General features: G+C 32.6%; 1 protein-coding gene across 1 annotated transcript in view; it reads right to left on the bottom strand.

Moving 5' to 3' along the window:
- Positions 1–11,907, bottom strand: part of LOC141345383 (protein unc-13 homolog B-like) — a 95,099-nt gene extending 83,192 nt beyond the window's left edge. The window contains exon 1 of the mRNA XM_073850237.1: positions 11,752–11,907. Coding sequence (XP_073706338.1) covers positions 11,752–11,907 — 156 coding nt within the window. The remainder of the gene's footprint in view (positions 1–11,751) is intronic.
- Positions 11,908–15,497: the final 3,590 nt, after the last annotated feature.

The following is a 15,497-nucleotide window of genomic DNA, read 5'->3' as shown; positions in this document are numbered from 1 at the left end:
TGGCAGTTTGTGTACACAACCACCCTACAATGAAAAAAATTCACCCAGTGGTATTTTTTTAATCTTTAAAAGTAATATCCCCTTTTTCAAATCAGATCATTCTCAGCTTTTTGTGGGTGTGACGACACACAGACAGAGGCCGCTCCCACGATAGTTGATTGACATGAACGCCTTACCTTAGACCCGCCCTCACAAGCTGAAACAGTCCGAATCCGATCGCCATTGTGTGACTGATTGTGTGCAGGGGAAGACAAGAATGTCTCAGATTGAGCGATTGAGGTGTTCTGTTGTTGGATGCATTAATGAACATAGCAGTAGTCATTTACTACCGAAATCTGAGCCGCTGAAGACGCAGAGGATAACGTTACTTCCGTTTTTAAAAAAGGAAGTGCCGATCCCGATCTACATATGCGTCTAGTTCACGTGAATAGTTCCTGATGCAGCTTCACCCACAGCAGAAGTGAGTATAAGGTTTTTTTTTATGCATCTTTGCAAACGGCCTTTCTTAATAATGTGCTTGTTGGCAAGTTTCGCGGCTAAAGTAAACATTACGGCTCATAATCCCACATCAGAGAGGGGCGGGGCGAGCAGAGCTCATTTGCATTTAAAGGGACCATGCAATAAAATGAGCTGATTTTTTGCAGAGCTGATTTTGACAAGGTAAAAGTATATTATAGACTTTTTTTAACCAAAGTATATTATAGACTTTTCATTAAGACCCTAAATAATCATATCAACTTGTGGAAAATGGGCATCCAATGCCCCCTTTAAAACCTGAGAAAATAAAAATATTTAAAGATGACTGTACTATATACCAAATGTAAAGTTGAAAATAATAGCTTTATGAACCATTTATGTTAAAGGGGTCATCGGATGCCCATTTTCCACAAGTTGATACAAGTCTTATTTGAAGTCTATAACATACTTTGGTTAAAATTTCTCAATGGTAGTGTAAAAAACACTCAGCCCTGTCAAAATCAGCCCTTTTTAAAGCAAGCTATTCTATTGCATGTTCCTTTAAATGCTAATAAACTCTGCTTGCCTCGCCCCTCACTGCCGTGGGATGACGAGCCGTAATGTTTACTTTAGCCAACTAGAACATTATTAAGAAAGGCTATTTGCAATGATGCATAAAAACCCTTATACTCACTTCTGCTGTGGGTGAAGCTGGATCACGAATGATTTGCACGAACATAGACGCATATGCAGATCGGGATCAGTGCTTTTCTTCAAAAATGAAAACATCTTCAGCGGTTCATTATTACATCCAACAACAGAACACCTCAATCGCTCAAACTGAGACATTCTTGTCTTCCCCTGCATCTAAGTCACACAATGGCGATCGGAGTCGGACTGTTTCAGCTCAGTGAGGGCGGGTCTAAGGTAAGGCGCTCATGTCAATCAACTATCGTGGGAGTGGCCTCTGTCTGTGTGTCGTCACACCCACAAGAAGCTGAGAATGACCTGATTTTAAAAAGGGGATATTACTTTTAAAGATGAAAAAAATACCACTGAGTGGATTTTTATCATTGTAGGGTGGTTGTGTACACAAACTGCCAACACACATTAATGTTCAAACAACATGTTGAAGTGAGTTTTGCATCCAATAACCCCTTTAAATATGAAATTTGAGTCTGGAAAAGTATGGAATTTTAAAAATGGAAAAAGGGTAGGAACCCTGTACAACAGCTTTCAGTCACCCAAATCATATATGCGCCCCAGTGTCTCATCTCATATGCCAGCCGTTATTCAGGTTGGCACAGGCCGCGATCGGGACAGTTGGCGTCCGCCCCGCTGATGACAGATTTGGCAGAGATTGAACAGGAAGCCGGCAGAGCCGTGTGTGATTAAACAGGAAACACATCCAGGCGGCGAGTGCATGAATGGATCAGCGCTCGAGTGATCCGACAGTCTCGGGTGCCAAAACCCCTCGGAACACACCAGGATCAATAGTGTGAATCAGAGCTGCAGGAACAGCTTTAGAGAGCCGGCCGTGTCTCAGCTGAGACGAGGTCCTTATGCTGATCTATGTCGACGGTTAGTGCTGTAAATCTGAGTAAACGTCTGTAAATCCAGATACATGAATCTGGGTTTCGCACTAATATTGTCCTGGTTCAGCTGATCTGAACGCTTATTCTACCATACCTTTAAATGTTATATAACTGTGTTTGTAATTGTAATGTGACACGTGTGCACTGTAAAAAAAGTGACAACTTAGATATTTGAGTTGACTTAACAAAAAATTTGGTTTGTTAAACTTAAAAGCAGTCTTAAAAGTTTAAGTTGAATCAACTCAAATATCTAATTTGTCACTTAGTACAACTTAATTTAAGTTGACCAAACTTAAAAAATTAGGGCAGCCAGGTAACAAATTATTTTAAAGTTGACTCATAGTTGACAAATAGTTTTTACAGTGAGTCCAGTGATTATTAATTTGTCTGTAATGAAGCCTGTCACCTTCAGTTTGCTTAAATAATGCATTTAAAGCAGACCCAAAGATTTGTTGCTTTATAAAAGTCCTAAATTAATATTTGTAACTAAAACCACATTGTATCTGATCAGCAACTTCTCATTAATGTGTGGAAAAAACTCTGAAATGATAAATTCTTGCAATTTAAAATTATACATGAACCAAACGAAAAATAGATCAAATGTATATATATTATTCAAATAATTACTTAGAAATATCCAGTTTTTTAAAAGCTAATTTCTAAATGCTACAGGAATAAATGTAAATGTGGACTTTGCAATCAGAATTTACATTTACTGTATGCATTTCACTTTTTTATCCTAAGTAACTTGCATTGCATTGAAGGTATACATTTTTTTTTATTCAGTTCATGCATGGGAATCGAACCCATGATTTTGACTATTTAAGCTACAAAAATATGCCCAAGGTACTGTGTTTATGTGAAGACAATTTCTTTTTAATTGATTTTTATTAAATTACACATTACATTCTGTTGTGTTTTACTTCTGAAGGAAAGTAATGTAAATCATATCAGTAATTTTCTGCTATCATCTGGCTTTCTATGGATTTTATTTACCTATTTAATTTTTTTCCAGGAATACTTTTTTAATAATAAGTAATAAGTATGGTACAAATAAATAAATAAATAACTAAATGAAATGCATACATACACTACAAGTCAAAAGATTTTTAATGTTTTTTAAAAGAAGTATCTTCTGCTCACCTAACCTGTTTATTTGATCCAAAGTACAGCAAAAACAGTAAAATTAAAAAATATTTTTGCTATTTAAAATAACTGCTTTTTATTTGAATATATTTTAAAATGTAATTTATTCCTGCGATTTCAAAGCTGAATTTTTAGCGTCATTACTCCAGTCTTCAGTGTCACATGATCCTTCAGAATTCATTCTGATATTCCGATTTGCTGCTCAAAAAACATTTATTAATATTATTATGTTGAAAACAGCTGAGTAGAATTTTTTCAGGTTTCTTTAATGAATAGAATAGCATAGTTGTTTTTCTGTTCTTCTGAAGAGATTTTTAGAAAATTATTTATTTAAAAAGATTTTTTAGATGTTTTAGATAAATGCTAAAAAAAATCAGGTTTCTTTGACGAATAGAAAATAAATAGAAACAGCATTTATCCGAACATTATAAACACCTTTATGATCACTTTAAAGCATCCATGCTAAATAAAAGTATTTTTTTTTATAATTAAAAAAAAAAATGCTGACTTAAAGTTTTTGAATAGTATAGTATATAAAATATATTCAATTAGAAAGCAGTTATTTTAAATAGTAAAAATATTTTACAGTTTTACAGCTTTTGCTGTACTTTGGATCAAATAAATGCAGACTTGGTGAGCAGAAGAGACTTCTTTAAAAAAACATGTAAAATCTTACAATTCAAAAACTTTTGACTGGTAGTGCACAAAAAAAAAAAAAAAAAAAAATGAAAGAAAATAAAAATATATTTTTTCCGTGCAATTAATTCAATTAAATTCAATTCAAGTTTATTTGTATAGCGCTTTTCACGATACAAATCGTTGCAAAGCAGCTGTACAAAATATATATTTAGTAGCTTATTAGTGGTGACTACTGTATGTCAAGTCGATGTACATATGGTATAAATGTTAAAATCAGTAATGGTGTAATCAAACAGATGATGAACACTAATAGTAATGATTATGTGTTGCAATCAAACTTGTAGAAAAATTGTGTAGTGCTGTATGTTGTTTCAAGTCTGGCATCATTGGCGGTCCTCTGGGGGGTTGGCATCATCTCTTCTTCTGAATCCAGACTTAATCTTGTGTATTTCCTAGGTGCCACGGGATGGTTCCACAGTAGACTGTGGAAACTGAAGTTCCACTCATTTTTTTGCCTCACACTAAACTGATCTTTCAAAGATTTGATGCCTCTAACTTTGACACTTCCAGTTCTTCCACAAAATCCCTCATGGTTCAGACTCCTAGTAGTAAAACCAATCACACAACTTCCAATTTCCTTCAGTTTTTGTGAAGAACCGTCTCAGATCCTTCTAAAATCCTTTAGGAGAGATAAAAATAGACGGCAGTCTAGAGCTATGAAATCAATTGATGAGAAATGTTTGCGATTTTTAGAACTTTAGAGCATCTTTGCAAATCTGAGCACATTGGTGAGATTTCTTCTGAAACTTTAGAGAGGTGTCAGATTAATAGGGTTTTTTGTTTGAGGAAAAACATTTCAGAAGCAGAAGATTCAGGGGAAAACTCTTTGTTTGCTCTCATGTAATTGCATTGCTGTCTAGAAAAACAATTTATTGAAGAAATTTAAAATACACCATTAGTGATTTTTCGTTCCTGCAGGAAAGCTTGTGGATGTAAACACAAGCAGACTGGAGTTGTTTGTTTAGTTTATTGTGCATTATTAATCATGCTAAAAGCATCGCACCGGTGTAGAATCCGACCGACTCTTGACCTAAACGGAGCTCTGCAGTCGTTTAGTTTCATTGTATGAGCGAATGTGCGTCAAGCCCTGTGATTTGTTTTGTTTTTATCAATTACTATACTCACAAACTAGTAATTAGTAATTCATGTCCCAACCAAAAAAATGCAGTTTAGCACTTCAGCTGCTTTATTTTTTGCATCCCACAGCAAATTGTATTATGTTAAGTAATGAGCTCTCAATAGAAGCTTATTACAGGATGTTGTCTGTCGTAGAGTTTCTCCAATCGCTTCTTACAAACACCAAGCAAAGCTGTGGCCAGTAGAAAAGACTTTCTTTAAGCAAACCTGACAGATATAATTAGTTAGAATGGATGGACTGAAATGTGTGAAGTCATTAGCAACTTTTGAAAGACAGAGTCTGTAAATAACAAGTCTGAAAATATTGCTGGATATTTGAGGTTGTACACATATAGCTCCTATAGAAAGCTGTATTGATTGTGGGTTGTTTGTTGTAGAGCTGTTCAATGCTTGTGCTTCTTATCCAAGAGACGTTGTGAACTCTGTGTACATGAGCAGGAAGAGATCGAATGTGTGCAGGATCACAACAGGCACAAACCAAGAGTGAAATGTCTGTAAACACGTGTAACCAGTTTTAAATTAATTCATAGTTTAGTTGTTTTCAAGTTTTTTTTTTTTTACATTTACACGTCTTTAGTTTCAGTTTCTGAATTTAATAAACATTCTAAATTTAACGAGAGATTTTGTCCTTTCAACTTAAAAATATATGTTGAATCAATTCAACAACAATTTCACATTCTCAACATTATTTATCATGAAGACAGAAAACTGAAGTTTGATCAATTTGACAACCATGTAATTAATTTTTGATTAAAAATTTAACATTTTGTTTTCTGTAAAATTGTTGACTTCATTGGAATAGTACAAAAACTTTTTCCCCATTTCACAAGGTTTTGGCACTTGTGAAAAAAATAAAATAGACTAAAATAGAAAAAAAATTAAACCCTCTGGTTGTGTTCGGGTCAAATTGACCCGAAAAAGATTTTCATTTTCCCAAAAATACTAGTTAATGTTATCGCCTTGGACTCAAATTTCCTGACTTTGTTCACACAGGGTATAAGTACTTCTCATAAAATTTTTAAAAAAATTATTTATTTTTTGTGGGTTTTATTTAACCTAGTCACACTCCTGGTGTTCCCGGTCAAAAATGACCGGACTCCAAACAATTGCTTATAAATCTCTTATTATGCTATATTATCGCTAAATATTGGATTCATCCTTTTTGTCAACTTGTTTTCTTTCATTTAGGACTGGTTTTGTGTTTCTATTTGCATCTGTTTAATCGTAGGCCTTATTTATCTGAGAGTAGGTACCGTGTTTTTTGAGTGAAAAAATCATTTTTTATGAATAATTTTCACAATATCAAACCAAAAATTATAAAAATTTGCACAGTTTCTCACACTAGTGTGCCTTAATGTTTAATCAGGAAGTTTGCTTTTAAATGCTTTTATTTTGTACAAAATTGCAAAAAGTCACACTTGTGGTGTTCCCGGTCAAAAATGACCGGACTCCAAACAATTGCTTATAAATCTCTAATTTTTCTATATTTTCACCAAATATTGGATTCATTCTTTTTGTCAACTTGTTTTCTTTCATTTAGGACTGGTTTTGTGTTTCTATTTGCATCCGATTAATCGTAGGCCTCATTTATCTGAGAGTAGGTACCATGTTTTTTGAGTGAAAAAATCATTTTTTGTGAATAATTTTCACAATATGAAACAAAAAATTATAAAAATTTGCACTGTTTCTCACACTAATGTGCCCTAATGTTTAATCGGGAAGTTTGCTTTTAAATGCTTTTATTTTGTACAAAATTGCAAAAAGTCACACTTGTGGTGTTCCCGGTCAAAAATGACCGGACTCCAAAGAATTGCTTATAAATCTCTAATTTTTCTATATTTTCACCAAATATTGGATTCATTCTTTTTGTCAACTTGTTTTCTTTCATTTAGGACTGGTTTTGTGTTTCTATTTGCATCCGATTAATCGTAGGCCTCATTTATCTGAGAGTAGGTACCATGTTTTTTGAGTGAAAAAATCATTTTTTGTGAATAATTTTCACAATATGAAACAAAAAATTATAAAAATTTGCACTGTTTCTCACACTAATGTGCCCTAATGTTTAATCAGGAAGTTTGCTTTTAAATGCTTTTATTTTGTACAAAATTGCAAAAAGTCACACTTGTGGTGTTCCCGGTCAAAAATGACCGGACTCCAAAGAATTGCTTATAAATCTCTCATTTTTCTATATTATCACCAAATATTGGATTCATTCTTCTTGTCAACTTGTTTTCTTTCATTTAGGACTGGTTCTGTGTTTCTATTTGCATCCGATTAATCGTAGGCCTCATTTATCTGAGAGTAGTTACCGTGTTTTTTGAGTGAAAAAAGCATTTTTTTATGAATAATTTTCACAAAAATAAACAAAATAATATGAAAATTTGCACTGTTTCTCACACTACTGTGCTTTTATGTTTAATCAGGAAGTTTGCTTTAAAAAGCTTTTATTTTGTACAAAATTGCACCAAGTCACATTTGTCAAAAATGTCCGGCCATTGAAAGTGAATGGGGGAGATCACAAAAAACAGGACCTTTATTTGAAATGGTTTTATTTTCTAAAAAGGGGCACAAATTAACACTTATGCAGTTCCCTGTAAAATCTGACGATTGTGACACAAAAAAGAACACATTCAGATTATTTATATTATAACATTTTATGGAACAACAAACCAAAACTGTTATATTTCAGTTCCTGCAAACAGACACTGTCAAACTGAGACAATATCATGTAACAACAAATCTGACTATTGTGACAGAAAAAAAACACATTAGCATTGCCATATAGAGAACCACTTCAACGAACACCTGGTTGTTGTTTGTAGCATTGCCATATAGAGAACCACTTCAACGAACACCTGGTTGTTGTTTGAACTCATGCATGCATTGACACTAGCATTATGTGTCTTGCAAATGGTATTTTTTTTTTTAATTATCCACATGACTCTCAAATAAATTTTGCAAATGTTTGCTCTCCATTTGCAACAGACCATGGATGTTTTCACATCTTTTGGGGCACAAAATGCGCATCTCTTCATTTTCTCTCAAAACCTATTGTCATAATGTTTTAAATGTTCAGGAGCACAACATGCAACTGAACACTAATTGTGATTTTTTTGCCCCGATTTTCCACCGATTTACAGTCTGGAGAAACTGAGGATAGTTGCTGAAAGTCAGGGCAAATCTTCAGATTTGAGTCGATGGATTCCATAAAAAAATTGCGTAGTGTATGATGGTCACAGACTCCGAATTTTTAGCTTCAGACTTTGATTTCATCTAGTCGGAGGATAATCAAACATGTTTGATATTTTTAGCCCATTTGAGAACCTATACTGTTTTCATTTGTTATGCGACTCATAGCAAAAAGGCGCACGTTTCTGCATGAGTTTGTTGTGATCAGACTTCAAAGTCTGCTAGTGTATTATCCTTATGTAGTGTATGATGGCCAGTTTTCCTCTGTTACTGTTTACAAAGTTGGTAAGTGTATGATGCCTATTGTTTAAAAAAATCTGTTCAGATTTTAAAAGTCATGTAGTGTATTCCAGCCTTTATGCTCATTCTTCCCCATTCATTTTCAATGGGCGGCCATTTTTGGCAAGTGTGACTTTGTGGAATTTTGTACAAAATTAAAGCAATTAAAAGCAAACTTCTTGATTAAATATTAAAGCACACTAGTGTGAGAAACAGTGCAAATTTTCATATTTTTTCAACTCATATTGTGAAAATTATTCATAAAAAATGATTTTTTCACTCAAAAAATGAGGTGCCTACTTTGAGAAAAATGAGGCTTACAGTTATTCAGATGCAAACAGAAACACAAAACCAGTCCTAAATGAAAGAAAACAAGTTGACAAAAAGATTGAATCCAATATTTGGTGATAATATAGCATAATGTGAGATTTATAAGCAATTGTTTGGAGTCCGGTCATTTTTGACCGGGAACACCACAAGTGTGACTTTTTGCAATTTTGTACAAAATAAAAGCATTTAAAAGCAAACTTCCTGATTAATCATTAAAGCACACTAGTGTGAGAAACTGTGCAAATTTTCATAATTTATCTCATATTGTGAAAATTATTCATAAAAAATGCCTTTTTTACTCACAAAATGAGGTGCCTACTTTCGGATAAATGAGGCCTACGATTAATCAGATGCAAATAGAAACACAAAACCAGTCCTAAATGAAAGAAAACAAGTAGACAAAAAGATTGAATCCAATATTTGGTGATAATATAGCATAATGAGTGATTTATAAGTAATTGTTTGGAGTCCGGTCATTTTTGACCAGGAACACCACAAGTGTGACTTTTTGCAATTTTGTACAAAATAAAAGCATTTAAAAGCAAACTTCCTGATTAATCATTAAAGCACACTAGTGTGAGAAACTGTGCAAATTTTTATAATTTTTTGTTTCATATTGTGAAAATTATTCATAAAAAATGATTTTTTTCACTCAAAAAACAAGGAACCTACTCTCAGATAAATGAGGCCTACGATTAATCAGATGCAAATAGAAACACAAAACCAGTCCTAAATGAAAGAAAACAAGTTGACAAAAAGATTGAATCCAATATTTGTTGAAAATCTAGCATAATGTGAGATTTATAAGCAATTGTTTGGAGTCCGGTCATTGACCGGGAACACCAGGAGTGTGATTGGGATCTGAACACAACCAGAGGGTTTTAAATAAATAAAAATAAAAAGGTTAAATGGTCCAGGGGGTACAAAACTTAGTTAAGGTTTTGACACTTGCTATTAAAATAAAATAAAATAAAATAAAATAAAATAAAATAAAATAAAATAATTTAAACATTATGGACATGATCTGAAAAGGTTAAATGGTCCTGGGGGGAAAAAACACCTCAAAAACATGGACATGGTTTGTCTAGTCAACACTGAATGCTTTGGAAATGAATGCGAAAAATAGAATAAAATAGAATAAAAAATAAAATAAAATAAAATAAAATAAAATAAAATAAAATAAAATGAAAAGGTTTAATGGTCCAGGGGGTACAAAACTTAGTTAAGGTTTTGACACTTGCTATCAAATAAAATAAAATAAAATAATAAATTAAATTAAATTAAATTAAATTAAATTAAATTAAATTAAATTAAATTAAATTTTCATTTACATTTTGTTCTCAGTAGAATTGTTGACTTCTTTGGAATGGTTTTGGCAATTGCTATGAGTTAAATCAAAATAAAATATAATATATAATGTAACGTAACATAACGTAACAACATAACTTAACATCAACTATGGAAAAAAACTTAGATTAAATTCCCCCCCCCCAAGTTTTATAGGAAAAAAATCATATATTTCAAGTGAATTTTAAAAATAGTATTTTTGTGCATTTTTCATAGTAATAAACCTAAAAGAGACCAAACTTTTGTGCTCCAAAGCATTCAAGATTTACGTCAGTTTAAGCAAAAACTATTTTTTCATGTCTATATTTAAAAAGTGGTTAAAAAATGAATTATAACTACTGCAAAAATATAATTTACTACCATAAAATCCCTAAAAATACAACATATTAAGTATAAATATATAGGTATATATAAGTGTAAAATCAAACTAAAATACAGTATATTTAATTGAAATAAAGAGTTTTGACCGCCACACGAGGAGAACCAGATGGTTAAAAACTTGTAAAAATCACAAATACGGCCTAAGAAGTAACTTGTGATGGCTGAATCTAATTATTTGCATACAAGTGCAAAATGATGGATAGAAGACCTTGAAATTGAGATTTATGCATTATCTGAAAACGTAATAAGAAAATCTGCAATGTTAGCATGCAAAAAAAAAAACTAAATATTGAGAAAATAGCCTTTAAAGTTGTCCAAATTAAGTTCTTAGCAATGCATATTACTTATCAATAATTAAGCTTTGATATATTTACAGTAGGAAATTTACAAAGTATGATCAACGTGATCTTTACTTAATATCCTTATGATTTTGGCGTAAAAGAAAAATTGATAATTTTGACCTATACAATGTATTTTTGCCTATTGCTACAAAAAGACTGGTTTTGTGATCCAGGGACAATTTCAGCTGCTTATTTCTAAAACTTGTTGATAGTTGTGTCATGTAGAAGAATAGTATACTATCTATTTCTCCTCATCTCACTCGAATATAAAACAAAAGCTGCAAAGTGTTTATCTTTTATGTCAGAAAGGTGTAGAAGTTCAGGATGATTCATTTTGCAGCTAAAGTTCAATAGATGTAGGCTGTCTAAACTCTGAAAGCTGCAGTTTTCATCCGTATATCAGATTTTAAGTTCAAAATCTCAAAGAATATTTGTTTTTCTTGGTCTGTGCCCTTTATCCAAGCTGAAAACAAATCACAAATCATTTCACACTAGAAAGTCAAAATGAGTGTTTTGCTATATAATGCACTTTTTTTATGCATGCAGAAAATCTGCATATTGAGAAATCAAAGTAAACCATTTCAATACTTTTACATTTTCTATAGAAATTCTGAGTGGTACTTAGAGAAACTCCAGTTTCTATAAGCAGTAATATTGATGCTCGGTTTATCAAACACCGCTAACAAGACTTGATATTCTGTCTGTGGCGCTGCATCAAACCTTTGAAGTGTTTCAGTCGTCAGACGGATTCTTCAAAGCTCAGCCTGCTGTTGGGAGGGACTGAAGGTGGACGCGTCCTTTATGAGACGACATTGAGGAGTTTATCCGTATTTCTTAAGCGACTGTGATACGCTCTCATTAGGGGGCCGGTTCTGCTCTCTCGTGCAGCAGCTGTGAGAACCGGACCAGCAGGAGGACGGGCGGCTCTTTGTCATTCCTCTAGTGCTCCTCCTGATTGATTTAGCAACCTGTGGAGCTTCATCATGACGTTGATGTCTTTCACACATCCCTGCTGAAGATGATCTCATTCAAACAGTGTATCTTACAAAGAAATATGAATGTGCATATTTCATGTACGTTTTTAAACATTTCTGTTCATGCATTTGGTAGACGCTTTTATCCAAAGCATCTTGCATTTAAGATTGCATTTTATCAGTTCATGCATTTCCTACGAATCTGTAAATGTGTTCATCTAGTTCATCTTACGTCAGAATGGTGTAGAAGTTCAGGATGATTCATTTTGCTGCTTAATTTCAATTGAAGTAGGCTGTCTGCAAGATTTCATAATGTATCAAACTTTTAAAAAAACTTTGAGCATCATGCATGAATTTGACAGATGCTTTTATCCAAAGCAACTTGTAATGCAATCGAGACATGCATTTTCAGTTCATGAATTTCCTGGGAATCGAACTCATGACTTTGGTGTTGCTGGAAATGCAAAATGAGGAGCAGTAGAAAATAAATCCTATTCTTAGTATACAACAGTATTTTGAATATGTTTTACACTCTCATCCTGATTACTGTAAAAAAAAAAACTCTTTCTGTCCAGCTACAATATTTAGTTTTAATAAAAAAAATAAAAAAATGAATATATATATTTTTAAATATATTATTAAAATGTTACAAAATTACAGTATTGCCTTTAATGTGCTTATTAGTGTATTTTCACTTTTATTTAATTATTGTTGTGCAATGCCATTATTGTTTTGTATGTGTGTGTTAGTAATATAAGGTCCTATGAAATCAGTTTTATTTTTTCCCAAATTACATTTTATTTAAATTTTTCTGGAATCCTTTTTTTTTCTGTTTATTAAATTTATTAAATTATTAAATGTATTCAAATTTTAACAAAAATTTACTTTTTTGTTAAAAAAAAAATTAATCAAAATCTGTTTTTTCTATTAATTTTCTTGATTGTATGTGTGTGTGTACACAAAAATTAATAGAAAACACAGATTTTGATTAATTTTTTTTAACAAAAAAGTAAATTATTATTATTATTATATTAAAAATAATATATAATTATTTTAAAAATGTTGGATTCTATTTTAATGGTTTCATTACATTTACTATTAAAAAGCATCTCCAATTAATTGATTTTATTATAAAAAATATAGTTTTAAAAATGTATAATAATATTTATTTATATATATAAAAATAAAAAATAAAATATTTATTTTTTCAGAGATACTATGTTGTCTTTTCTGGTAAATAAATTCTGGTAACGAATTTTTCTGCTAAATATTCTTTAAGAAATGTTTTAATGATAATATTATTAATAGTAGTTTTGTTTGTATATGATACGACAAAAGTTGATTTATTATTAATTACAGATCATTGATTTTCTGTTACAGAATATTTCTGTTATCTTTATTATTTTCTACTTAAATGATTTTTCAAAGTTTTAAATAAAACATTTTACATAATTTAATAATTTCTACTTCAAAATTACTAAATTAAGTGCATTTTCCTTAAAACAAGACTAAATATCTTATGCAATTTTGCTTATCTGGTAAATGCATGTTCATTTAAGAAATTTGAGATATTTTGACTAAAAATGAGACAAAAATACTACGTAAGATAGTGTTCAGTGTCTTGCTTGCCATTTTTGTTTAATTTGTTCAGAACATTTCTGAATGAAAATTGTTTCTACACCAATTTTGTTCTTTTTTCTTTCAGTGTATGCATATTTCTTCAGCCCAGATGACATTTCTCCAAAATATGACTTTGCTTCTTTTACATTTTTTTAGACTTCCAAAGTGAAATGTCCAGTGAGGGCACTAAAAGCACGTTCAGTTTTATCCGAAACAGATGGATGTGAATCTGGCGATGTTTTATTAATTTGGCAAATTCACTCCTGCATGTAAATGCATTTGTAAGTAACTCCTAAAACTTTGCAGTGTGAACGTGGTCATCGTGTCCTCTGTGAAGACGAGACCTTTATTTCCTGATGGAATGATGAACTCCAACATATTCAGAGGTGTGTCCGCTCCCGTCCTTGAAAGCAATTATTAGGATCCATAAATATGCCGCGTGGCGTTTGCAAACACGTCTCATTGAACTGTCAAATGAATGTCGACACACCCGGACAGAGGAAAGTGAAACGACATTTGACGTCCTTGTCGTTTGAACAGATGCTGACAGACTTGTGTAATGCGAACGTGAGCTTCGGGTCGCAACCGACATTAAGTCCTCACGCTACTCTTGGTAATGCGTGTCTTTCTGTCTTTTTCTCCTTGTGTTTATGAGCTGATTATTATGAGCTGGCGCGAGAATGTGGGTTGAAGGTTAATGTCTTTTGGCTGCTTGTGTATGTACAGTATGCTGCTCTGTGCTTGATGAAGCAGGACAGCTCACTTCCTCGAGACATGTCCAATAAGGACAAACAGAATCGTTGCGAGACCAATGACACCGGAGCGTTTCTTCCCCAAGACGCTTCCTGAATTAGAGAGCTTTGTTGTCTGTTTTCTGAGGCAAATGATAGCCTTCAGAGCAGCTCAGTCTTAATATCACTGAAAACACCAAAGACTTCGTTGAAACCCGCCTTCTGTCTTCTGTCCTTAGCCAAAATAGTATAAACATTGAAAAGAGAGCTGTGTATTTCTGCAAGCCAACATTAGTGCTTTTTATCACACATTGTGGGAAAGAAAAATATGAGTTTGTTTCTTCATTGTAAACAGATATAGAGAAATGTAGCATTCTATCACTTGCAGTGAATGGGTGCCGTCAGAATGAGAACAGTTGATTAAAAACATCACAAGAATCCACAAGTAATGGAAGTAATACATAATCTGTGTGTTTGTAAGAAACAAATCCATCATTAAGATGTTTTTAACGCTTCCTTTAGTGATAAAGGGGTCTGATCTGAATCTGGAGAAAAATCTGCACAGATCAAGCACTGTTTACCAGCCAAAAACAGCTCTAAACAAATATGTGGCTGGATTTTGAAGTGAGAGACAACAGGAGATGAACTTTTTTTTTACTGGAGGAAGTGTTATTATGGATTAATGGCTATATTTTGAAGTAACAGTTTAAAGTTAAAATGTGTTAATGATGGATTTGTTTCTTCCAGAAGCACAGTTTTTCACTTTTCAAGATGTTAACTGATAGACTGGAGTGGTGTGGATTGCTTGTGGATTATTGTGATGTTTTTATCAGCTGTTTGGACTCTCATTCTGACGGCACCCATTCACTGCAATGGATCCATTGGTGAGTAAGTGATGCAATGCTACATTTTTTCAAATCTGAAGAAGAAGCAAACTCATTCACATCTTGGATGGTAAATCTTCAGGAGATGATTTTTTTTTTTTTTTTACTGGAGGAAGCATTATTATGGATTATGGACTATATTTTGAAGTAACAGTTTAAAGTTAAAATGTGTTAATGATGGATTTGTTTCTTCCAGAAGCACAGTTTTTCACTTTTCAAGATGTCAATTGATGGACTGGAGTGGTGTGGATTGCTTGTGGATTATTGTGATGTTTTTATCAGCTGTTTGGACTTTCATTCTGACGGCACCCATTCACTGCAATGGATCCATTGGTGAGCAAGTAATGCAATGCTACATTTTTCCAAATCTCATGAAGAAACAAACTCA

Source organism: Garra rufa, chromosome 11, assembly GCF_049309525.1.
Source record: "Garra rufa chromosome 11, GarRuf1.0, whole genome shotgun sequence".
NCBI lineage: Eukaryota > Metazoa > Chordata > Actinopteri > Cypriniformes > Cyprinidae > Garra > Garra rufa.
Note: the sequence above shows the minus strand (reverse complement) of the source record. Positions and strands in the feature narration are given on the sequence as shown.